The sequence below is a fragment of the Vanacampus margaritifer genome, chromosome 6 (genome assembly GCF_051991255.1).
Source record: "Vanacampus margaritifer isolate UIUO_Vmar chromosome 6, RoL_Vmar_1.0, whole genome shotgun sequence".
Lineage (NCBI taxonomy): Eukaryota > Metazoa > Chordata > Actinopteri > Syngnathiformes > Syngnathidae > Vanacampus > Vanacampus margaritifer.
In genome coordinates this window covers 7,722,118-7,747,486 of record NC_135437.1, presented here as the reverse complement: position 1 = coordinate 7,747,486, position 25,369 = coordinate 7,722,118, and the positions used below count along the sequence as shown (strand labels likewise).

The 25,369-nt window shown below is 40.3% G+C and overlaps 1 protein-coding gene across 2 annotated transcripts in view; it reads left to right on the top strand.

Annotated features, from left to right (window-relative positions):
* Window positions 1-123: 123 nt before the first annotated feature.
* Window positions 124-25,369, top strand: part of mob2a (MOB kinase activator 2a) — a 71,453-nt gene continuing 46,207 nt past the window's right edge. Inside the window, exon 1 of one of the 2 annotated variants that reach the window (XM_077568229.1) lies at window positions 124-921. In XM_077568229.1, coding sequence (XP_077424355.1) covers window positions 905-921 — 17 coding nt within the window. In that variant the 5' untranslated portion in view covers window positions 124-904. Of the gene's footprint in view, window positions 922-24,260; window positions 24,507-25,369 lie in introns of those variants that run through there. The other variant, XM_077568227.1, reaches the window with a different exon arrangement.

The following is a 25,369-nucleotide window of genomic DNA, read 5'->3' as shown; positions in this document are numbered from 1 at the left end:
ATACTCATAGTCGCTAGGGGGCATATTTGCATGGTTTACCAATACCCGGCACCCCCACCCCATGACTATAATCCACAATTCATTGTGTTCTTTGGCATTTCAGCTAACTGACATCATTTTCACATATATTCAAAGGGAAGCAATTTGCAGTGCTTAACTTCACAATCAATATGAAATGAATTGAGATGATGACATCGTTACACGTATTTGCAACTAAACAAGCTAAAACTCAACATATTCAGTCAAAAAGATCGTGCGATGTATGATTTAAAGCATCAAATCATATACAGGCGTTTCATTGCTTCCAACGTTCCACAGACGTACGCCCGTTGCGCGCACAGTAGCGGCAGAGTCGGAGTGGATCGGCTCTATGTTTACTTCCGGACCTCGACGTGAGAGTGGCTCACAGGCAGAGAAGCAGCAGCGGCAGGCAGCCTCACTGGACATTCAAGCTGTCAGCTAGCACCGCGGCACTCATACGAGCTTTCATGACAGAGCTTGCCGGGTTTGGCCCAGCGGCATCCCGACACTCAAGTCTTCATTCGGCGCACCGGTCCGGACCCCTTCGCCTCGCCTCGCGCACCTCAACCCCGCTCTGCGTGCAGTGTTCCCCGGCTCAAAGTCGCTCAGTACTTCCAGGCTGCCCCGCTGCCTGTGATAGTGCCTCTTCATGATCCGCGTTAGCAGAGGAGCACAAGGACGATCACTCGGAGCGTGAGCGCCGTTTTCTGTCTGGACGGCCGGGGGGAGAGTCAACGGACCCCCGGAGAGAGCGACGCGACTCTGTTACTCAAGGCAAGCCGGGCAGCGAGGCAGTCGGCCGGATAAAGTAGGGGGGTCGCCTCCGACTCCTGGCGTTATCCCCTGCTAGCTAGCGTTTGCTAAGCTAGCTCCAAACAGCACCATGGACTGGTTAATGGGGTGAGTACATATCGCTTTCTCTCATTTGACAGGTAATCTGCCCACATTTTTTCATTGCTGACGCTACGGGCTTGTCACTGCTTTATTTGTTACAATTCCGGTGGACTGTCTTGTTGAATTCCCTGACATTCTAGCCCGGCGAGGCGAGCTCGATAGCTAAGCTGGCAGCGGGCTTCACCTGCAATGATAAAGCGACCTAGCCAAGGACCGAGAGTTTTTATTTTCGTATCTTTGCGGCGGCTTGTCGCCTGTCCTGAACGACAGCATCCACATTTGGTCCTGTCTTTGTCGAGGACAGTTTGTTGCACGGGGTGCTTATTTATAGCGGTGATTAACACAGCAAAGTGGCTAACATTAGCAGCGTCCTGCTAAGGCGGCTATGCCCAGCTGAGTGCAAGGTGCTCCTTCTCAGGCTCTCTCTCTACGCCAGCGGTTTATCAACTGTTGTCACCTTAGGTCCTGCAATTTCTAAGTGTATACGTTTTTTATTTTATTTATTTATTTTTATTTAATTTTTTTTTGAAATTACAAAGATAATATATTGTTAAAAAATAGCCCATGGAAACATTAAAATAACAAACAATGCATGTGTTTTCGAAGTGCATTTAAGAGCTTTAAAAATTTGAAGGTGAACGTAACTGCATATCCAAAAATAAATACTATATAAATTAGGGGTGTGAATTGCCTAGTAGCTTGCGATTCATCGGTCACGATTCGATACCGATTAATCCCTATACGAATCTATAAGTCAATTATTGTAAAAAAATGTAACTCAAATTTAGAAAATACTAATCAATAAACTTGTAACTTGAAAATGTACTCCAGGCTTATAAACTGTGGTCCACCGTATTTAACAAACAAACAAATCAAATTTTAAGGCTTAAATGTTCCATTAATATATTATTTCATGCTTAAAGTGTGAACCCTAACTCTAATTAAGACATTTTGTTGAATATTTCCATCAAAAATTGATCTTTAAAAATCGATTCGGCTGCATATTGAATCAATACGAGAATTGTGCGCTGTAATATCGCAAAAAATATTGCAGAATCAATTTTTTTTAACACCCCTTATATAAGTAAATATCACAGTTGCACAAAATACAGACACACAATTTCACTTATGTCTTGGCTCTGATCTATGTTGTGCATGTTTCGTGTGGTACAGAGGTGTGATGAGTACAAATACATGTGCCATTCCACCCCAACTAATAAGGTTTCTAATCTGTCAAAAATTAATGCTATTTTCCAAATAAACTATTTCACTGCACAGGGCGTCCTCCGTTTACGACAGAGTTCCGTGGCATTGGCAGTGACATATTCCAAAACTGTGCATAAATAAGTCTGAATATGCTGTATGCTATTACCAACCTATGTAGTATCAAAGTCACAATTATAGTAAATTCAACTTAAGTCTACAATGTAATACTACTCATTCAAGTATTTGAATGAAATGCTTCTGTACCATAGGTATAAACCATAACTACAGCGTTAAGAGTGACGATTCATTCTTAGCTATTGCTAACTAATTCATTGCCGCACCTTTCGTAACCTCAAAATGTCATATGTCGTACTGTCACAAACAGTAGACCCGCTCATTTTTCACTACCTGTCCACGATCCAGCCTTAATGGGTCCGTGACCCATTTTTGGGTCCCAACGAACCAGTTCAGAATCACTGTTCTATGCTACTGCTGTTGGGAGCCATGCTGTTCCATCCAATGTTGATTCCCTGGGACATGTCAACAGTCCTGGTTAGTTAGGCTCAATGAATGTCTGGTAAAAACATCACTGAAATTATGGCAGTGCCATATTTTACTAACCCCTTTCCTTGTATTAAACTAGTTTAGAGTACTGTCTTAGTATGCTGTCTTGAATTGTGTCAGATGTAGTCATATTTGTAATGATAGACAGGGTTAAGATGTGCCTTTGCTGGATTTGTTACATTATTTATTCAGTAGCATATGTGCATTATAATTTCCCCGTTTGACAGTTTATGAAATCATTTGAATGTAAATGCTGTTATCATTGTAAGAAGCTGCAAAGTAAGTTTTGAGTCCAGTTTTGTTTTGCTGGCTCTTAACAGTATTGGCAGGCTTTGTTTGTGTTTGTGTGTACACCACAGAGCAGTGAGGGCAGGGCAGAGGAGGGGTGGAGGACTGCTGTCTGGGCTGCTTCTCCACCATGTGACGTTTTGGCTGACAGATAACGTGCAGCAAAACACATACTGTACAACCACAATAGCAGCTACTTCACACCAGTTTCAGTTGTATTCATTTCTTGCACATTTTTGGAATAGCACCTTTCTTTTTTTAGGATTGCACAGGAAATTGTAACTTATTTTGTTGATTGCCCCGGGGTAATCGAAGGAATGATTTTTTTGTGATTTACTTAATACAGAGCTTTGTCGTCTTGTGGAAGAGCATTTAAGTGTTCTGCCTGTGACTGTATGTCACTATCACAGAAACGTAACTAAATATGTATTATTTGTTGTAAATATTTTTTTGACCAATTTCCCACGACGCACCAGATTATCTGTCATGCTAACTAAGTGCTGCAGCACACTGGTTTAGAATTCTTCACTATAAAATCAGCACACAAGCTGCTGGAAGACCTTGTGTTTTCCTTTCTCCTTCTTTGTGGAGGTGGGGGTAATAATAACTTTGCCAATGTCACTGACTTACCTTTTGCCTCACTGGCTGTTGCCAATTCAGAATCTATCCAAAATCTTCTCGTTAATAATGTTGAACTGCGGCAACTAAACCCCACTAGAAGTAATAGTTGTGTTTAGGCATTAGGTGCCGCTATACTTAGTGATTGTTGGGTAAGGAAAGAATAACACCCAGTCTTTAGGAAAAGAGAATGTTCTGACAATCAGAATGATTGTAGATGGTAATAGTCGAGTGCAGTGGTATTCAATGGGCAGCCCCGGCCGGGGGCTTTATTTGGGCCGCCTATTTGTGGCACTAGAACTACTACTAGTAGTGGTGCTCCGATGGATGGGCCACCGATTGTGATCGCCCAATTTTCGTGGAAAGGTACTTGATCGGCATATGTTGAACAATGGGCTTTCATTGCAGATCACAAAAAAAAATCGAATCATCTTAGACACCAGTCTGTGTGCAGTCAGTGTAGCGTCCCCTGCCTCTTTCCCTAACACTGCATGTTACAGAACAAACCAGTAACGGAATCATAATACATGCCTGTGCATTTTCTGCACTATCAATTTGAAATAACGTTGTGCATTTTCTGCACTATCAATTTGAAATAACATCCTGTTTTTGTATAATATAAAGGAATGGACATTTGGATAGATTTAAAAAAAATCATTCATCAATTATTTGGCAAAATAATTGACAGATTAATCATTGCGATCGTATCGGAATCGGTATCGGCTGATCTCACTAAAAGTTGCTCGTATCAAAATCGGCATCATAAAACTCTGATTGGAACACTCTAAGCAGAAATGTTATGGCCCTTTTCAAGATCGTACAAGAGCGGCATTCTCAGAGTAGTGGTGAGTCACACTTGACACATTAAAGTAAGTCATTACTTACAGCCAAATTTGACTTATGACATCAAAGCACAATATCTGTTTTAATGGGGCAATATGAAGCTCCAGTAATGAGGTTTCCATCCAAATCGTTTGAAAATGTTAAAGCAAATTTAGTGAAAACACAAAAAACGAACATGCAACTTATGTATTCTTGTTTCCATTTGGTATTATTTTGCCAATATCGACAAAAGACTGCACCATGAGATAACATCATATAAGAGTGTTTCTCTGCCACAAGACACTTGGCTGACTCTTACCAAAAGATTAGAGATAGACCAATTATTAGTAGTCGAGGACGCCGATAACCGATATTTGGAGCCGGTATTCACTTTCAATAAAAGGGAAAATATTGGCATCAAAATTTGAAAAAAGTACAAACTCCAGCTCTTAATTTTTATTTTTATTTTAAAGCATGTTCATTGAGCAACGTTTAGGGTTTATAAAATATCGGAGTTAAAAAAAAGGAAGATCTTAGCCAATACAATAGAAATCTTTGTTTTAAAAATCTAACAAAATGTTCTCCCAGGGGGGTAGTAGCATGTTTTCAAAAATTAAATAAAAACTTAAACAATTGTTTTCTACAGTAAATAAAGTATTGCAACATTTATGTAAGTATAATTTTTTTTTAAACTTATCTTAGTTTTAATTTCAAACAAAAACAGAAGGCGAAGAGAGTTCCCAGGGTCAGCAGCATCTCTGGAAAAAAATAAAAAATAAATAAAAAAGTAGATCAGTTCCCTGAACTTACCAGTTTTTTTTTTTTTTTTAAATAGATCTATTATTGGCCATATGATTCTTCAAAATGGCCGATGCAGATATTCGTCAAAATGCTGAATATCGGCGCCGGTCTATCCCTACAAAAGATTATTGTTGATTTCTCTTATTAATACTAGAAATACTCCAATTTCTTTGTCCATGTCAGACATATCTCACTTCGTTTTCTGACGCCTTTTTTTGTGGCTACAATATTTATGTGTGACGTAACATTCGGTCAAAACGTGATATCCAGTCAAAATTTGCATTTTCCTTTTAGCGATATGCTGAACCCCCGTTCCAAGCGTAATTTATTTGAGCGATTGTTTGCATTTTTTCTCTCTAGTGTTTCCATTCAGGTTTATTTTTACAATTCGTGAAAATCTGAATAAAAATATGTGGATTAGACTACACATGTCTCGAATGCTGCATGTCTTTGTTAGTAGGTGTTTGTTTCTCTTTTAAACACACAAGAAGCAGCACCGTGCAACATGTCAACTCTATTGGCCTTTCGCACAAATCCCATACTCAGTTTGTTGACTAACAACAGTACTCACGCCGTTCTGGTCTCTCACTCAAGCATTCTGGGTAATGTAGTATGTAAACATTTACCAGCACACAGCACGTCACCTCCATTCACTGATGAACACCTGCAGTCCATCCCAAGAATCAAAGAAAATATATCAAGTATCCTGCTCTAAATGGTACAAGATCAACAAAGTCCTGAAAAGAATGTTTGGATTTTTTAATTAGTGTAATTTTGAGATATTTTTATGTAAAAATATTTTTGCCTTATTTTAAATTTAAAGGGATTTATTTTGGAATACTTTTGTATGCTGTCTGTTTTGATTCATACTAATATACAAAAACATTTAGTTTCACACTGTTCAATTAATGTTTATCCTGTTCGGGCTGCGCCTAAGTTGTAGTTTGAGGTTTTGCCCTGTGTGCGATTGAGTTTGACACCACTGGACTCTCGTGGATGATACTAGTGAAAAGTAATAAACAGCCAGACAATCGCCTTCTCAAATTCCACATTTGTGACGCTCAAACTTTCTTAGAGTCATACTGTCTGTATGTTGGGAATTCATGTCATGTCACATGTCTGCTGATAAAGCCCGATAGCATCTTGTAAGTGTTGACAGCTTGTGTTTGACTGCATGTTGAAGGCATCTGACCCAAATACTTGCTGATACATTCGATTCGAGGAGGCTCGCTTTCAGTACATTGGAACCTTGAAGGTCAAGCACAATATTTTCTAAGATGCTTTAGGGGTGTGAATTGCCTAGTACCTGGCGATTCGGTTCGTATCACTATTCATAGGTCACGATTCGATTTGATACCGATTAATCCCGATACAAATCTATAAATTGATTATTGCGATTTTTTTTTTTAACTCAAATTTAGAAAATACTAACTTGTACATGTACACTGTAAGATTTGAATGAAAATGTATTTATTTATCTGAAAATTCAGGTCGCAGTCTGTTTCATGTTTGAACAGCACTGAAATCAAATATTAAGGCTTAATGTTCCATTAATATAACATTCTTCCATGCTTAATGTGTAAATCTCAACCCTAAGTAAGATGTTTTGTTGAATATTCCCATAAAAATTCGGCCGCATATTGAATCAATTCGAATATTGCGCGCTGTAATATCGCGATATATTGCCGAATCAATTTTTTTCTAACACCCCTACTTATCATGCTCTGATTTTTGCATTTCATAAAATGTTCCCGGCATTTAAAATGACAAAAACGCAAATAGTGTGTTGTAAATTCAAACCGTTGCCATCAAATAAATGTTTATTAACCCGGCAATTTATTCTGGTCTTATAACTGCATGAGCTGTGCCAAGGCCTGTGGAGGTACTACATAAAAGAAGAATGTGCAAAGAATAGTGTCGGAAAGGAAGCTACTGCAGTTAAGACAGGTTTATATAAAAGTTCATGATGGAGTATTTGATAAGGTATCCAGGCAATGGAGACATTAGCAGGTGCTTGGAGAAGGGGTGGAGTAGTTTACGAGAAAGCAGGAAGCTCCCGGGGGAATCTGATAACAACTCTTCCCTAATGGTGGCAAGATAAAGGAAAGCGATGATGTTGAAGCTCACGATATGTGACAAAGCTTTTGTTTCTGTGCAAGGGCAGCTGGGAGGTAGTATGCTTAAATAACCCTTGTTATTTTTGCACTTGCCACAATTTGTTTGCAAGCCAGACGCTACCCAGACAGGGAGCATTATTTCCAAGCTGAATGACCTCGTTTGTCTCGTTTCATACTTAGACACAGGACGTTGAATCACCAGGGAGATGCGCGACGCCTAAATGTGTCTCTTTCTGCCCGGCGAAACGGGGCAGGCTTTGACAGATGTTTAATTCCCTTGATTTTGAGCGATGGCTCGGTAATGCTGCTAAGAGCGATGGAATGGAAAGTGCAGCAGCTGGGTGGCGTGAGCTGCGGGTCGCCCAACCCAGCCGTAGTCTGAATGAACCTTTTAACTTGATTTGCATTACCTGTGTCTTAATGCGATACAGACAAACCCTGTAACATATGACTGCATCATCACTTTTCTGGTTGTTTTTTTACTCCGTCTTTGTTGCTATTTCTATGTGGTTTTGTTAAAGATTATGCTGAAATGACAAGGACGTGTTTAAAAGGACTTTCATGTAATTGTGTCCTACCTGGGAAACACAATTGGAAGTTTTTTTATAATTGTAATAAGAGCATATTCAGATTATATTGATATATTTTTCCCACACTGATTGTGATCTATAACCCTTAAAACTCAATTGATAAAACAACTGAAAGCTTTTAGCCTGTTGGGAAAAAATAAACCAACAATAACCTGCATAAATATGCAAATTGTCAAAGTAATACTTTGGTGCAGAACCCGTGGCACGTTTAGATGTGGCAATATTTGCACACTGTTATCAAAAACTGATTGTGAGGGCAAAACCCTCTAAATATCAAGATGTTTAGATGATGTCTTGACTCTGGCCTGGTCATTACAAAACCTTAATCTTCTTTGGGGAATCCATTTTTATGTTGTTGGTTTGAAAGTGTGATTGAGTCATTGTGATGCTAAATATGGAATTCTTCTTCATCTTCACCTTTCTAGCAGAACACTGAAGGTTTTGCGCTTACGCTGGACTGTCATTGGTCGTTACTACAGCACTAATGCTACCATTAAATTACGTAAAGACTCCCTGAAATGTTTCTCATGCTATTTGTTTTTTGATATTTTTTTGTGGTGTAAAAAAAAAAGAAGAAGCCTTTTAAACGGTTAAAAAAAAACATAAATACAGTCATTTCTGGACTAATAAGCCGCTACTTTTTTCTCTTGCATTCGACCCTGCGGCTAATACAAAGGTGCGGCTTATCCATCAGATCACAAGGGGGCACACTATAAAGGAAGTGCAAGAGCGTCAGGCAGAGCAAAACAAACCAAGTAAACCCAAATACAGTAGGAGAGAGAACGAGAGCAATACAATTTGCGCCCCCATTATGGAAAATAGAGTAGCGGGAACCTGGTGCGGTACCATTAAAACCCCCGTGGCTTACAGTCGGGTGCAGCTTATATGTGTAACAAACTCGAGTATTCCCTAAATTTAGCTAGCGCGCGTTATAGTCCAGAAATGACTGTAATAATAATCAATAGGGACAATTCTTGTTGAGTTGACCTCACAATTTCTTTACAAGTTTAAAGGGTGGCCTTTCTCAGTGAAAGGAAGTTCTCTGCTCATTGAAAAGCATTGGTCTTTGGATCGTTGTAATTTGATTTGTGAGGATTATTGTTGACTTGTTGACTTTTCTTTTTTTTTACAACACTAATCATGTGGATGGATATTGTGTACAAGTGGATAGATGGATGCCATGTTGGCTCTGTGCGCTGAGCTGCAAATGAAGTGAAGGACAAAAGAAATCCTGATCAGCGTAAGCATCTTATAATAATAATAATAAAAATGCATCGGCTTTATATAGCACTTCTCTAGACACTCAAAGACGCTTTACAATGGAATGGATACATTATTCATACACTCAGACATTCACACTGTGGTGCCGGCAAGCTGCTTAAGTAGCCACAGCTGCCCTCGGGCAGACTGACGGAAGCGTGGCTGCCAGTGTGCGCCTACGGCCCCTCCGACCACCGCCATACATTCGCACCTTCCATACACCAGTGTGAGTAGCACTGGAGGCAATGTGTGTGAAGTGCCTTGCCCAAGGACACAACGACACATGACTTGGGGAGAGCAGGGATCGAACAGCCGACCTTCTGGTTACTGAATGACCGTCTCTACACCCTGAGCTACGGCCGCCATATAAGTGGAAGAAAAGAAACAACATTCTCGCACTAGCGATGAAGAAATTCAAACGATAAGTGGAAATGATATTTATGCTAAATCTGATGCAAGCATGTCTTCATTTATTTTGATAATAATTTATGTATATAGCTGTCATTACAACAGATTTGCTGGATGAGAAGAGAACTGTCCCATTTGTTTACTCCTTCATAAGGCAAAGCACACTGCTCTATTGTATCTCGTCTCACTTTGTCTCTCTCGGCCTTTTAATTCCGTCCCGTTTCTCTCTTAGGACACTGATGTGCAGAGACGTGTGCGTGCTTTGCTACAGCTTGAGCAGGGCTTTCAGTTGTGGCAAGGCAGAATGTGTTGAACTGGCCCAGGGCAGCCCCAGCCTCAACTCTCAGATGTTTACTAACAAGGCTGGCTGGCTGGCATGTTGGTGGGTAGACAGTGTAGTACTGATTCTACTGTGCCTCCCTTTTGCATGTGTCAATGAATGACAGAAAGCTGTGGTAAAAGCAAAACACAACTAAATCATATTCTGTACTAAATATAAAATCATCATCTATCTGCACATAACTTAAACACTATTCCATGGTGTTCAAAAGACTTACGGAAGTACATGCAGCTGTTGCTACTACTGGCCTGGCATGCATATTTTCAGACATTTTGTAGATCCTTTAATATTAGAACCTGGAAAACCCTGCAAAATTAAATTGATTTATTTTGAAACATGCTAGATGAAAATACACCTTGAGCTGAAATATCATTACCCCACCCCACCCCCAAAGTTGTAGTCTCTGAGTAACACCTGGACTGATCTGTCCAGGCTCAAATCATAAACAAAAAATTTGTCTTGACTCTACTCGCCCATTGTTTAACAAGACCTTTGATTAGGGGGAATGCTGCTCACATCTAAGCAACTAAAGTAACTTTCATCGATGAGAATTATTGGAGCACAACAGAAAGAGGGTGATACTGATAAGGAGAGGGAGAGGGAGAGGGAGAGGCAAATGATAGAGATAGAAAGAGAGAGAGAGGGAAATGATAGAGAGAGAGGGAGAGGGAGAGAGAGGCAAATGATAGAGAGAGAAAGAGAGAGAGAGAGGCAAATGATAGGAAGAGAGAGAGAGAGGCAAATGATAGAGAGAGAGGCAAATGATAGAGAGAGAGGCAAATTATAGAAAGAGAGAGAGAGAGAGAGAGAAAGAGAGGCAAATGATAGTGCAGTTCAGGCGATAGGTGAGATATGGAGATAGATGAGGAAGCGGCAGCATGGGTCAAAGAGTTAGATTGGAAACAGCAGAGGTCTGCAATAGAGGACAGAGGGGGAGATTTAACTGCAGGGGCCCAGGCTGCCAGACACAGACAAACGAACCGTATACCAAGCAGGAAAAGAAACTGACCCTGCTCGATGTACTGTATATTTAAAAAGGAGCTAATGATATGTATGCATTTTTTTTTAATCAAAAAATCAATATTTCCCCATAGCCATGTTTGGCTTCTGGCAACTAGGCCTCGGTTGAGCTGCTGTTTGTGTGCAGAGCCATCAGGCTGTTAGCACTGTTGTAAGCTCACGATAGATTTGCCCTTGGTTGCTGGGGCTAGGCCGCAAGGCTGCTCTGAAATGTAATTGGATTAGAGATCTCTGTGTTGCATCAGGACGAGCGAGCCCAAGACATACACACTCATTCATGCTCACACACTTCGCTCGGGCCTCAGAAAGTTCATCTCATTTTTTTTTTAGGTTGTACACATTGTTTTTGCCCCACTTAATTTCTGACACAACCTTGCATAAGTGACAATTCTTCAATCATCATTGGTTGCTCCCCCTTACTTTGGCTGTTAAGTATTTTTTTTATTCAATACCTGTGTTTATGTGAACATGTTGGGAGTTGCATGCATGATTATAATCAGCCCTGCTCCCTACCTACTCTAAATGGGATTATAAAGCGTTGGAGCAGAATGAAGGGCATAAAAAAGTGTCAGAGAAAATGTACAACAGCAGTTAATGACCCGAGTTCTCCGACTTTATTTCGACGTTCTGCTGAGTAGGGAGTCAAGGAGATACTCGACCTGTTTCCGATGGTGCACTTCCTGTTTAGCAGCATTGGACAGGAAATAAAAAGTCATTAGGATTGTTTTTTTCCCCCTCATTGCATTATTTTGTCCCTCCTTACAGCTTTGGGTCTACTAACAAATCAATAAATTAGGTATGGCTCGTGTCATATGTGACCAATGTTCATGTACATTAGTTTTTAAGTACAATAAGCAGGTTGCTCGAATTGACATATTTTAAGAATGTTTGATTTGTTCAGAACTCGGCAAACAGAGCATACTTGAGAAGGTCAGTGGATTTCCGCCTGTGGCATTGGGTCACTGTATGGGAGTTGCTGACTGCTCCTCAGCAGTTAGGGAGAGAAGCTTAAAACTGGACTTGACCCTATATAAATACATGGAACCAAATATTACACCCCCATAATTACACTTTAGGAAGTGTGCGTGTGTGTAAACACAGATAAGTCTCACTGACTGAAAGTTTGCATAACTGTAAACTGGGGAGAATCATCTGTTTGCATGTTGTGATAGTTAAGATACACTGAAAATGGCCCCAAAGAGCATTTTCGGTTTTCGGCCAAAATTGTCATAGAAGCACTGTGGCCTAAACAGGATGTTTTGATGATACAAGCAATACATACAAGTATTTTGGTTTGCCGTATTTTGCTATGGGAAATTGCCATGTGTTACATGCGTAGTAGATTAACTAATGTTTACAAATGAGTCGATAAGATATAGTAAACTGGTCCTAAGCTATCATTACATGTCATGAAACACCAGAATATATGATTACTAGGGGCGGCATGGCTCAGTGGTAAAGTGGTCGTCTCCCATCCGTGAGGTTGTAGGTTCGATCCTCACCCCTTGTGACTATGTCAAAGTGTCCTTGAGCAAGATACTGAACTCCGATTTGCTCCCACTGGAGCCAGCAGCGCCTTGAATGGCAGCAGCCGACCAATGGTGCGTGAATGTGAGGCATAAAGCGCTTTGAGCACCATATGGTGTAGTTAAAGTATCATACTATATAAAAAGCAGTCCATTTACCATTTTACCATTTTGCTGCTGTGCAACTTTTACTCAAAGCTCAAGTCTCGGAACCGCGAGCCATCAACCTTGAACTCAAAAGTCCTACATTAAGACTTTCGGTGTGGCCCTCTAGGGCCACCATGACCCATGTTGTGGTGACCCTGCAAGAACTGGAATTGGCCCAATAAGATTAGATAAATATTCTTAGGGATGGGCAGGTACCATGACCATCCCAAGTATTGGAGTGATACCAGCCTTCTTTCAACGTATCGCACACTCATAAAGGCTGGCAATAGTCACAACTCAAAATATTGAATATTTATTATTAAGATCCCGGATACAAGCGGCCGAAATGAGTTTCCTCCACAGGGTGTCCGGGCTCACCCTTAGAGATAGGGCGAGAAGCTCGGTCATCCGGGAGAGACTCGGAGTAGAGCCGCTGCTCCTCCACGTTGAGAGGAGCCAGTTGAGGTGGCTCGGGCATCTGTTTCGGATGCCTCCTGGATGCCTCCCTGGAGAAATGTTCTGGGCATGTACCACAGGTGGGAGGCCCTGGGGACGACCCAGGACACGCTGGAGAGACTATGTCTATTGGCTGGCTTGGGAACGCCTTGGGATCCTGCTGGTGGAGCTGGTTGAACTGGCTGGGGAGAGGGAAGTCTGGGCTTCCCTGCTAAAGCTGCTGCGCCCGCGACCCGACCTTGGATAAGTGGTTTAAGATGGATGGATGGATGGATAGATTTATTATTTAAAAAAATCAGTAACATGTTGTTTTCATGGTATTAATTTATTAAATTTGTACTGGCCTGGTTGGGCCAGCGCCAATGAACTTTGGGTGACCTGACACTGTCATGTACTGTACTGGCCCCGGGCCATGGGGCCAATGTTAATGTAGAATCCCAGGCCTCAGATTTAGCCAGCCAGGCTACCTCCCCTGTTGTCAATCTCTTCCAATCCGGCACCCACTTCCTCTCCCTCTTCTCCTTATATTACTTCACGACACGCTTCCAGTAAATTTCATTTACCTCAACTCTGTTCATAACCTTTGAAGCATCCCCAAGCAAAGATCTATGAGGGTGGGAGCAGGTCACATCCTATCAGCACCTTCGGGAGGCTATTCTGTCATCCTGGAAAGAAATTCAAGCAGAAGCTGTCCAAAAACTCACAAGTTCAATGGATTCAAGAATTGTGGGCCAGCTATCAAATAAGAGGTTCTATGTTCAAATGTAACTTGACCTGTTAAGATATTTTTGATTGAAATAGCTTTTGATTTCAGCAAATACAACCTCCTATGCTGCTAATTCAATAAATTACTATTTTCAGTTCTTTACAACCTATAAAATGTCTTGGAACACTGCTGTGCATAATAATTTGAAACAGTGCATTTTAAGGAAAGCTATGTTTTGTTGAAAAAAAAGTGTATTTTGGTAAAAAACAAAAAAACATTCACGTTATCATCGAACGGTTGATGACTTTAAAATTATGACTGCAAAAGGTATAGAAAAGCATCATTTGCATACTAATTTGGAAGGTGTAAAAGTAGCAAGTATTGCAAACTGAGGTGACTTTAGTATTCGCCCACCTTAGCACATGTGAGTGTACAATGCAGGGCAGGCCCTACGCAGTGGGGAGTGTGCTACTGATTTATTATGGTCTGTGAGCCGGGTAAATGAGGCCAAGTGAGATGGAAGAGATTAGCTTACATAAAGAGTGATGGAGAGAGAAGTTCTCGGAAGCGAGCAATGGCTCTTGACCTCCTACTTTTTTACTCATGGATTCACTATCCTCTACTAAGCTGCTCTTTCGTTCATCCGGCCGCCTCCTTGTAGATTTGCATCATTTCATGGACGCCACTAGTTCTGTTGAGCATCTTTGATAAGGAAGGACCTGTCTTGGGGTTGGTGTAGGTCTGTGCGATGATTTATCATCAATATGTATCACGATGGATACTTGATCAATATCATTACAAAATGTATTTGATAAACATGTTTGATAGAAATGAATCAGGACGACAACACTGACCCCGGCATTCTGCATGTTGTAGACAGACACAGTATGTTGTTATATTTATGCCACAAGAATTACAAGCACATAAGAGGACATTTTGAGAACAAAATTGTGTTTTGAAATTAACACCAGGCTCCGAATAGATGCAGTAGAAGTCCTGGAGTTGCTTGTCTTTAACGTGCCAGCGCCGATGTTTTGTTCAGCTGACTTCATTGCTTAGCATCACCGCCATGTAGTCACAATCATGTAAAACAATAAAATGTCCATAATTAGCTCGTTAACAAGTTAAAGTAGACCTAATGGTCAACTGTAAAGTGTGCACTTAAAGAGCGTATTAGTTCGCTATGCTTACATTGTATTAACAATGAATTGAATGTTAATGTTAACTCTATCAACAATACTGCTTTGAGGTAGCATCTTGCGCATATAGTTTCTTTACTTTGCTTTTAAATTTCTTTAAAGCGGCCCTATGGAGGAATTTGCCCAAAAAGATCTTTACAATAGCTTTATTATTATTATTATTTATGACTCAAACATCTTCTAATTAGCTGATTAACATCTTAGCTGTTCACAATGGGTATTACTGCAAGCCTCTAGCCAGTAGTTTTCAGACTAGATTCAGGTTCGAATTTCCCGCCCTCTGTCTGCAGATGTGACATTGTGTGTATAGTGTACGTGAAACGGGAGTGTGCAGTTTCATTTTTTGGCCACATGTGGCAGTAAAATTCGATTTTCTACATTGGGCAGCTCGGTAACTTGCTTAAAATGTTGTACTGTTAATTGCAATATGTGAAGCATATTGAGTTACTTTGTTTATGAAATGTGCTATAAATCAGTGATTGTTTTTTTTTTTTTAAACAATGCCTATGTACTGCCGAGGTACTGAAATGTTTTAATTTCTTATGGAAACTCCCCTGTATAACAATACAGCCCCTAGATTTGGGTTCTTTTTTTTTCCTGCAAGAAAAAGTGTTAGTCACGGGATTTCAAATGAAGTCCATTTATTGAAAGTGCTGTTGAAGTTACCGCTGGATTGTTATGAAAAGATAACCGTTATCAAATGTTCAGGAGTTAAAAAGTTGTCAAACCAACTGTTAAAGGGTGTTGCACTTCCAGTTTCGGCACTAGTGACAGACGCTTTAAAATGTAGAACAAATGTAAGCAATAGTGTTTGGCTTGTTTTGATATGTTTTGTAGCCTCCTCTAAAAGTTATAGCCGTATTGTTCTTTTATCAATTGACATGCTTCTTTTGTACTCTCCCCAACTGTAGTAAAAGCATGTTCTCACCAAATCGTTTCCTTCACAGGCTTCCTGTTAATACTGGTGTAAAGACGTAGTTTGGCAAAACAAAACCTTATTTGCTAACACCGTGTTTGATTGCATGGTTGTCCCCCCGTGAGGGAGCAAATAAGTAAGTGACGTCCCCCACATCCGTTTCATGTCGGCTCGGAAAAAAGAGGTTTGGTTGGTCTCCGCTATTGACTTCATGTGCATTTTCTGAGACCGACTTGAGATGGGAGGCCAATCTGCAACGTGCATAGTCACTCTAGATTTGTCTAATGAATTAAAAAAACTTCCATTTTCAGCTTTGTTTAGCTTCTTGGACCCAGTGGTACACATGAATGTTGGAGGTTGGCCGTCTGGCAGTATAGTAAATGTCAGACCTGCCTTCTTTCCCTTTCATGATGCTACTCTTGAGATTGTTACGTTTGAATGTCATCCATCTGCATTCTATAAGCAACCAGTGCTTGTTTGTTCTGGTTGTATTCTTTATGTACACCTGCATCCTCTTGTTTGCATATGACCTCATGTTTGCAGCCCCTCTCTCACCACCCCGCACTGTAACAAACGCCCCCCCCCCCTCCATCCCCCGCCCCTCATTGTTCACAGGAAGTCTTAGTCAGTCACTGAAGGCAAACACAGGAAGTGCTGCCTTCCCTCGCCAACCGCTTGTCATTGAGCTGTCTTTATCAGAATGCAGCAGTGTGAGCTTTTGGCTCATACCACAAGCGTCTTGGTCTGTTGCATGCTGCGCTCGTGTATCTCTGTGGGCGCCGTGTTTTCACTGAAGCCTGACTTGTGCAGCTGTAGTTGCTGCTGCTTTTCTGGAGGTTTTGTCCACTATGCATATCTCTAAATACAACTATGCAGTTGTTAAACTGCCATCCTATCCTTTTTTTTTTACAGAAATTAAAAACAAATTGTTAAAAATATCTGCACTATAAGTGGTTATTCACACTGCACTGAGGCTTGAATAGTTAACAATTTAGCCATGGGTACGCTTGCACATGTATTAATGGGGGTCAGAAGGTGTTTTCAGTTTGGGAGTTATGAATTAGTGACAAAAACATAAACCTTGACGTGCTGCATTGGCTCATTGCATGCGTTCTCTCTATTCATATAAACCTGTGTCTCAGAATGTGCAAAAACTTAAAAGGGGAAGTCAAATCAAAAATTTCCTTAATATGTTCTCTGCGCCTCCAACTAGTCTGACTAATACTGTGTTTGTGGAATATGAATTAAGCACCAAAATCCATCTCAGTTGCCACTTGTCAACTGAAAATTACTTCACATTAAATAAGTGCACAGCTTGCGAACGTCAAATGACCAAACCCAGAAAATAAATGAGCTGTGATGGTAGCTATATTTTATTTGACATTCAATTGATGTAAGCACAGGTCAAGCTTGTCATCAACAGAAACATAATGTAGTGCATTCTTATACCACTAGAGGGCCCAATATCTCAAGTTTTCTTTGTTGACATGCTGTATATTGACGCTCCCCTGGCAGCAGTTACAGGCAGCATGGTTTTTCACAGATTGTTTCCCATAAGTGTTTTTGTTGTTTGAGACTGTAATACACAGTATGCATGTATGTGTTCTGTCCCTCCACTCTGTTAAAGTTAATCAGCAAGCAAAGTGATGTAGTCTCTGAGGACGAAAACTAGATGACCAGCATGAAAGAATAGATGCTACTATTCTACTATGTTTGTCTATTAACCACCTTGATACGCTTAACTAGGATATCATGAATTTCCACTTGGTGTTGATTCTTAATACACACACACACACACACACACACAGAAAGACACTGCCTTGTCAGGTGTCAGCTGCCTGTCACCTTGCTGCTAGACGTGTTTGACGACCGCAACCCCAAAAAATATACTAATATGAAGTAATCACTAAAACTTAGCATATTATGATTATATAGGCCAACATTCACCACCCGAATAGGCGTTAAATCGGACCCTGTCAAAAATAATCCAGTGAGCATGAAATTAGATCTTGTTGTTGCATAATGATGCCTCGCAGGCCTTCCCAATGTGCATCAGGCTCTACATTGGGTCTTTCCGGTCATGACCGGATCAAGAGTCTGCAGTATTGACCTGTTGGCACCAGTCCACCAGTGGCTAGAAACGGTGATCAATGGTACTGGCACTTTTTTTGCCTTAATTCCTGTCAGGAATGTATGAAATATCACACACATTAATTTTATTATCTCCCACATCGCCAGTATAAATAAATAGATGAATGGATGGATCAATGAAAGTTTATTTGAACATCAAGGGAAAAAAAAAAAGATGATAATGATAATGAACCACTACATACTGTAGTTGCAATATAAATAAGTACTATAATATATATACAACAATTGACCTTAGCATAAACCATGCCCGCATGATCTAGTAAACCAATCAAGACGCAAGACGTCATGTCTGCGTCGACACGTACGTTTTTGCTGCCGACAAACAAAGCAATCCAGCTCCCGGTGGTGTATTAGTCACGGCGTGTGTAAGAGTGATAACCGTTATCCAGATCAACTGGAAGGAGGTGTCCCGCGGGACACTGTCCGGTTTATTCCCTTCCCTAAACCCTCAAACAACTACCAAAAATGTCTGCGCTTTGTGGAAAATCACACGACCAGTTGAATCCCTCCAAAATTACCAAACTACTACATCTGCACTAAGGAATTTCTCCATTGTTGCGTTGAGCCAAAGGCTAACGATAGCTCCGTATAGCTAACCCTCCGCACGTTTGTTGACTTACTATTAATATTAGTTTGAACACTGCTGATTGGCATTCTCAGTACCTTGGATATTTTCTTAAAGCCCTTTACTGTTTTGTGCAGTTCAATTAAGCTTTTCATGCAGATCTTTTGACAATTATTTTGCTTTTCCCATGACTCAGAATCCAGAGATGTTAGTGCAAGCCAGGGTCAGTCAGATGCAGTGACCTGCAGTGACCTGCAGTGACCTGCAGTGAGGTTCATGACCAGTGAGGAACTACTCCCCCTGGAGTCAAATATAAACTTATATTAAATTAAATATTTCAAATTTGACAATGTTTCAAAAAAGGTTAAAATTGAAGTTTTTAATATTTGTTTTCAAACCTTTTCATTGTGTTGCAATTGATTCCACACAGTTGATTAATGTGATAGCAAGAAAAACAAAATGTTATTTAAAATATTGTAAGGTCAAGTTCATTGTTTTTTGTATAACTCTTTTTTAAGTAAAAAAGAAAAAAGAAAATTTTGAGCTAACCTTGTGAATAAAAGCACCTCCCTAGCATTTACCACTTAATTTTTAATCAATTTTGAAACCCCCAATTATAAAATCACCTAGCAGTCTGGTATCATAACTGCATGTTTGATGTTACTAACAAACAGGTCATAATCAGTAAAAAAAAGAAAAAAAGACGAGTTATGACTTTATTGGAGTCAAACACAGCTACCTCAGAACAAGTCAATGGAAGAAATCGCTGAAAGTTGTAGAAGGTCTGTAGATAGATGGTGGGTTGATGTTTGTGCAGCTGGATAGTTTCATTTTGTGTGGAAATGTACCACTTTGAAATGATGAATTCCAGTAGCGGTTTTAAAATCCATTAATGTCATGTCCATATCATTTATTATTATAAGTTGACTTTTTGTTTTTACATCTTTTAACAATGCCCAGTATTTATTTTTCTTCCAAATTGTCTTAATAATATAATCATTTTCAATGAAATAATCAGAGTAATGATTTGGTGGTGAGTTAGTTTATTAGTTAATCAATGTATTTTTATATTTTTGTATATTTCCCATTTCTTTAGTTTTCTTCAATGTCACAAATTCCCGGTATATTATATTTTTCTTTTTGCAGGCGTTTTGTAATGGCTTTCTGATCCATGGACACATTACTATATTAAGTTGTTTATGTATTCTTTAACTTTTCCTTTTCCTGTTTACTTTGTCCATTAGTTGTGTTATGAACACTAGATGACACTCAAATCCTTCTTTCTTTCTTGCTTGCTTTCTTTCTTTATTTCTAGTATGTCTGTCTCTATGTCTCGGTCCTTTCTTTCTGTCCTTCTTTAGTCTTTTCTGAAGTCTTTTTCTGAGTACCATATTTAGCAAATGCCAGACAATCTCATCTCCTTTTTAGGAAGGTCACGTGTTGTTTAGATCACATGAGACTGAAAAAACAAAACTAACATGGATAGAACTAGATATAATATGAATACTTTGATTAGTTTTCACACTTGTAAACACTCGGACATAACATGTACCTTTTGTTTTTACATTAAACTTTAAAGACTGACGAAGACGAGCAACAGTGACTTTAGGGATCAGTGTGTGTTGGCCACCTGCCATAAGCAATTAGTTTAAGAGATGAGAAGAAAGGGATGGAGAAGTTTTGTTAAAATTGCAGTGCAGTAGTTGTGACACATTTTTTAAATACTACTATCAATTGCAATCATGACAATGATTCAGAACAATATGTGCCTGTACATCACTGTCATGACCAGCAACAATATGTAGAATGGGACAATAATTAGGGATGTTTGTATTCATGTTTAATTTAAAAGTAGCATCAGTTTACATGTTTGGGTAGAAGCAAATAAAACGCATTTATAGTAGTTTTTAGCAAGAAACATGACCTAACATGCTTGTTTATTGTTCTTGTACTACCTGTTGTTAACCTATGCGTACATTTGGAGTAATTGCAGTACATTACAAGCAACTGATGTATCAGATTTTGTAGTCTTAACTAGCCTTCATCGCAACTTGTTGCACGAGTGGGTATCGTTTTTCCTATCAGTGGCCGTTTCAGTTTTTAGAAAGTCTTCCAAGAGCATTACTAAATGTGCTAAATGGGCCTTTTTGGGTTAAATGCTATGGGGAATTTATTTGTTTTTGGAATTACATGACAGGCCACCATATTATTCTCACCCCCTCACATATTGCAACACTGACTACAATTGACTTAGTTTAAGCATCTTTGGACAGTTTTCAGTCTAATGCAAATAAAAAAAACAACATAAAAATCACTTTGAATTGATGACTTGGACAACTCCCAACATTTTGTAATCTGGGCAACGAATCAGATTTGTAGAAGGAAAGGTACATTCATTTGGGGTTGAGTTCCTGTGGTCTAAGCAGTAAATGAAGGATGGTCATAGTCAGACTGACCCACTGATGATGGCATGGCCCAGCCTGGCCGTACATACAGTAGACCCTTTCATACCGCTCCACTGGGTGTCACGTTTACTGTTCGGCTCCGTGTCCAGTGTGTGCACACTTCACACAGTGCTCAGTACAGTGGGCTATTGGCGACTTGGCAGTGCCCCCTTGTGTACATAAAATTTCATAAGCAATGTATGTTTGTGGTTTTAAGGATATATATATATATATATATTTTGGGAGGCAGCACGGTGGCTGACTGGTTAGCACGTCCGCCTCCCAGTGCAGAGGACGTGAGATCGAGTCCGGGCTTCGGCCTTCCTGGGTGGAGTTTGCATGTTCTCCCCGTGCTTGCGTGGGTTTTCACCGGGTACTCCGGTTTCCTCCCACATTCCAAAAACATGCATGGCAGGTTAATTGAACACTCCAAATTGTCCCTAGGTGTGAATGTGAGTGTGGTTGTTCGTCTCTGTGTGCCCTGCGATTGGCTGGCAACCAGTTCAGGGTGTACCCCGCCTACTGCCCGAAGCCAGCTGGGATAGGCTCCAGCACCCCCGCGACCCTAGTGAGGAAAAGCGGCCAAGAAAATGGATGGATGGATGGATATATTTTGGGCAATAGAGAAAGGTGTATTGAATGAGGCACACAGAAAGTGTGTTTTCGGTCCCCGGCATGCACAGAAACATTGGATGTATGCGCTCAATTTTCTTTGACCACAGTTCAATGTGTATACTTGTGAATTTTTTTATTTTGTTTTGTTTTTGCGGGGGAAAGACTTGTACTTGTTTTCCTTTGCATCAATAAAACACCTTCAGACAAATTACTGCTTCATTTAGAAAAAGAAAGAAAAGGGAAAAAGTATCCCCTTAAAACTTTAATGCCATTAGTATGCAATGACAAACACTCAATTGCACATCACTCTTGCGCAACACATACTGGAAAGGACTTTTGGAAGGCATTGGGCTTGAAGGGAATACAGTAGAGGGGAGCAAAAGGGGCTCAAGTTGGGAGGGAGGTATATGCACAAGGGGGATGTGCTGGATAGGATGGTTTGGAATATAAGAAGATCAAATTGGCGTGATGGAAGGGCTGCAAAAAGAGGAATGAAAGCAAGGATTACGAATACTGTACATACAAACAAGCTGAGTAGGACGAAGGGGCGTATAAGGCATCAATTAAAAACAAGCCTTTGTGGTCTTCAGTTTCCATCCTCTTTATGTAGAGTCCAAGCCACATACAAGAGTCTCTTGTACACTCCAGAGTCTTCTCATCCTCAATTACCCATCATTCTCCTTGTTTCCTCCCTTCAGTGCGGTGTAACTGTAGTGACTGACAGAGGAGCAGCAGTATGACTCAGTTCTGCTGCCAGGTTGCTGCTCTTAAAGTAATAAAATAAAATTGACCAGCACTTTGTCGATGTTTAGGAATTGCACATGCACAGACCCAGACACGCACACTGTACCGGAATCATATGAGGTCATGCTGACTGCTTTGAAAGACATTTGCCTGGATTCTTCATTTTTGTGCTTCAATCGTAGCATTTTTTTATATATATTTTTGTCCTTAGATAGGCTGATCAGAGCTACTCAATTGGGATTATACACAGTTCGCTGAACAGGAGAGGACGAATGGCGGCTGTTTAAAAAAAAATTGTTTTCCAGGTACACTTTTCAAGAAAAACTGGACTTTGTAAGGTTATAGGAAACACTGTAGCTGGTTTGTTTCAACCCATTATAAAAGGAGTTATTCAGCACGTCCAGAGCAGCAACAAATAGCCTGTCTGACTACCCAACACAACTACCAACAGAGGATGTGATTTTGTCGATAAATAAAATACATCTCTATTGAGTGTACAATGTATTTTGTCTTTTAGTTTTTATGTTTGCTTTATTTTATTTTATTAGATGAACATTCATTCATTGTGAACTGCTATACTGCAGTGTATAGGTTTGGAGTTGATGTCATGGAAGATAAATATTTAACTGTGTTTTTTTGCTTTAATAGTAATGGCATTTATTTTTAAATGTGTGAAATGCCGCCGTCTCTCTGTAAAGCCACCCATAGTTATATAATACTGTGTTCTTGTATATTATATTGCAATGTGGTAATGGTGGTATTAAGAGTTTGATTAGATCACCCAAGTCCCCACTGGAGGCCCAGGTACAAAATAGACCGCCTGCCACTGGATCCTCCAGTTCCTTACTTACTAGTTAAACTTACACAAGCAAAAGTTTTGTGTTCTTTTTTCCCCCCAACCAACCAGCTTTTGAATGGTGGACATTATAGAAACTCGAACTGATGTCGTCCTGCCTCATGAGAACTTAAGTGGTAACCCTTAAACCCCATACTTAACAGGCCATGAAGGGCTATCAAATGATATAAAGGGCAAAACTATCAAATCTTACTTTTGCACCCCTGTTGTTGACCAGCAGCCATAGCTGGGTTTGGCCTGCATTTGCCAAAAGTCAGCTTGAATAGACTCCAGCTCCTCGAGACCCTGAACAGGTTATGTGGTATAAAAAAATGGAAGGATGGCAAGATGGATGTTTACCTCTCAGTTTGTTTCTGTCTTTGCTATTTGAGATAGGCAACAGCATCTTTTGGGTAATTTCTTATTTCAATATTGATGATCTACATTGTAGATAGATTTTTACATTGTAGATTCTGCAATATTCTCACTGTAAATATATAAATCACACACACGCACACACATTAGCACATGCGTGATTGTCAAGAGTACAGTACTTAAATGGCATTAGTAGTCCTATTATTGGCTTCAGATCTGCCTCCATCTTGAAGCTTGTACAAGAGCTATGCTAGGGACTAGTTTCTGTATTCGTGTAAATATATACACAGCCAAAGGACACGAGAGCTTCGAGCGAATGGGGAAGTCATTCATCGAAAGTGATTGCCCCCCCAACCACCACAAAGACATCGTGGTGACGTCATGGTGTCAGTGTAGTTTGTGCACATAGTTGTGGAGTTGGTGTTTTTCATGGCAGGCTGAGATGACGATCGTGTGACTGTTGAGCGAGGCTGCAGACAAAGACGCCTCTGCCCCTGAGCACACTGTCGCTTTTAACATCGGCCCATTTGTCTTGATCCGAACCCCACTGCAGCAGACCGCGCGCATGTCACCGATACGAACGCTTTGTGTTTGGAATCCAGACTGCCCCGCGGAAATTGCACGGAGGAGGAGGAGGAGGGTGGGGGAAAAGGAGCAGTGTGTGGATAGAACTAGTCGGAAAGGTGTTGAGCAGCGAGCAACTCTGTATTGTTCCGCGTCTGTGTGCTGTGCAGCCGTCCACAACAGCAGTGGCTCGAGTTTTGCTGCTTTCGAGGCGCCGCCTAAACGCTCCGACATCGAACCATTCTGGATTTCTTTATCCGCTTCCTGTCGTCCAGGATGAGGTTTAAAAGAAACGGCTCGTACACTTTAAATAGGTAAGTTACTACGATGATGCTGTGCGCAAAGCAACTTCAGGTGTCACGAGTTATATGGGGAGGAAGATAGATGGATGTGGGCGGGGGATGTTTATTAGATCTTCCTGCCATAAATCATTTTTCTATTTAGCTACTTTATGGTGTTATTGTTGCTCTGTATTATATAGATTCTTATAATGTATGTGGGACGTAGGCATGAAGATGATAACTGAGCAAAAAATTTGCCCTATCAAAGTATTAAAATTACAGCTCTAAAATGAACTTTTTTAAATATGTGTGCAAATAAAAGCAGCATTCCCCCCCCCCCCCTATTGTACTCAGTCTAATTTAAAACAAATTCTCGAATATTTGTTACTTTAAAAAATGTGTACCATGTTGAGTTGAAGTAAATAAATGTTGACATTGTTCTTCTGTTTTAACTCATCTGTAAATCACAATGTCCCATCACTGGTGAGCTACAGACCTGTGGCCATGTTGGCACCGTTTTTTTGTGATCATTTCTTTTCTTGTTTTGGTTACTGTTATTGAAACCTTGACTTTATAAAACCACAGTAGCCCATCAAACCGGCAATGGCCTATGCCTAGTAGAACGTATAGACACAATGGCATATGGTGTCTTATTTATGGGGTACTGCTACTGTATTTTTAAAAGCTACGCTATTTTGTGTGTGTAGTGCCTACCACTGCCCATGTCTGATTAAATTGTTTCTAATACACATACCCCCACCCCCCCCCCCCCCGATGTCCACGTTCTTCATTTTTGACAAAACGTGTTTGTCCATGTTTCAGAACTGGTGGGCTCTGTCCCTTGTCTTCATGTCCTTTCTCACATTGGCTTCCATCTTCAACACCCCCCCTCCTTT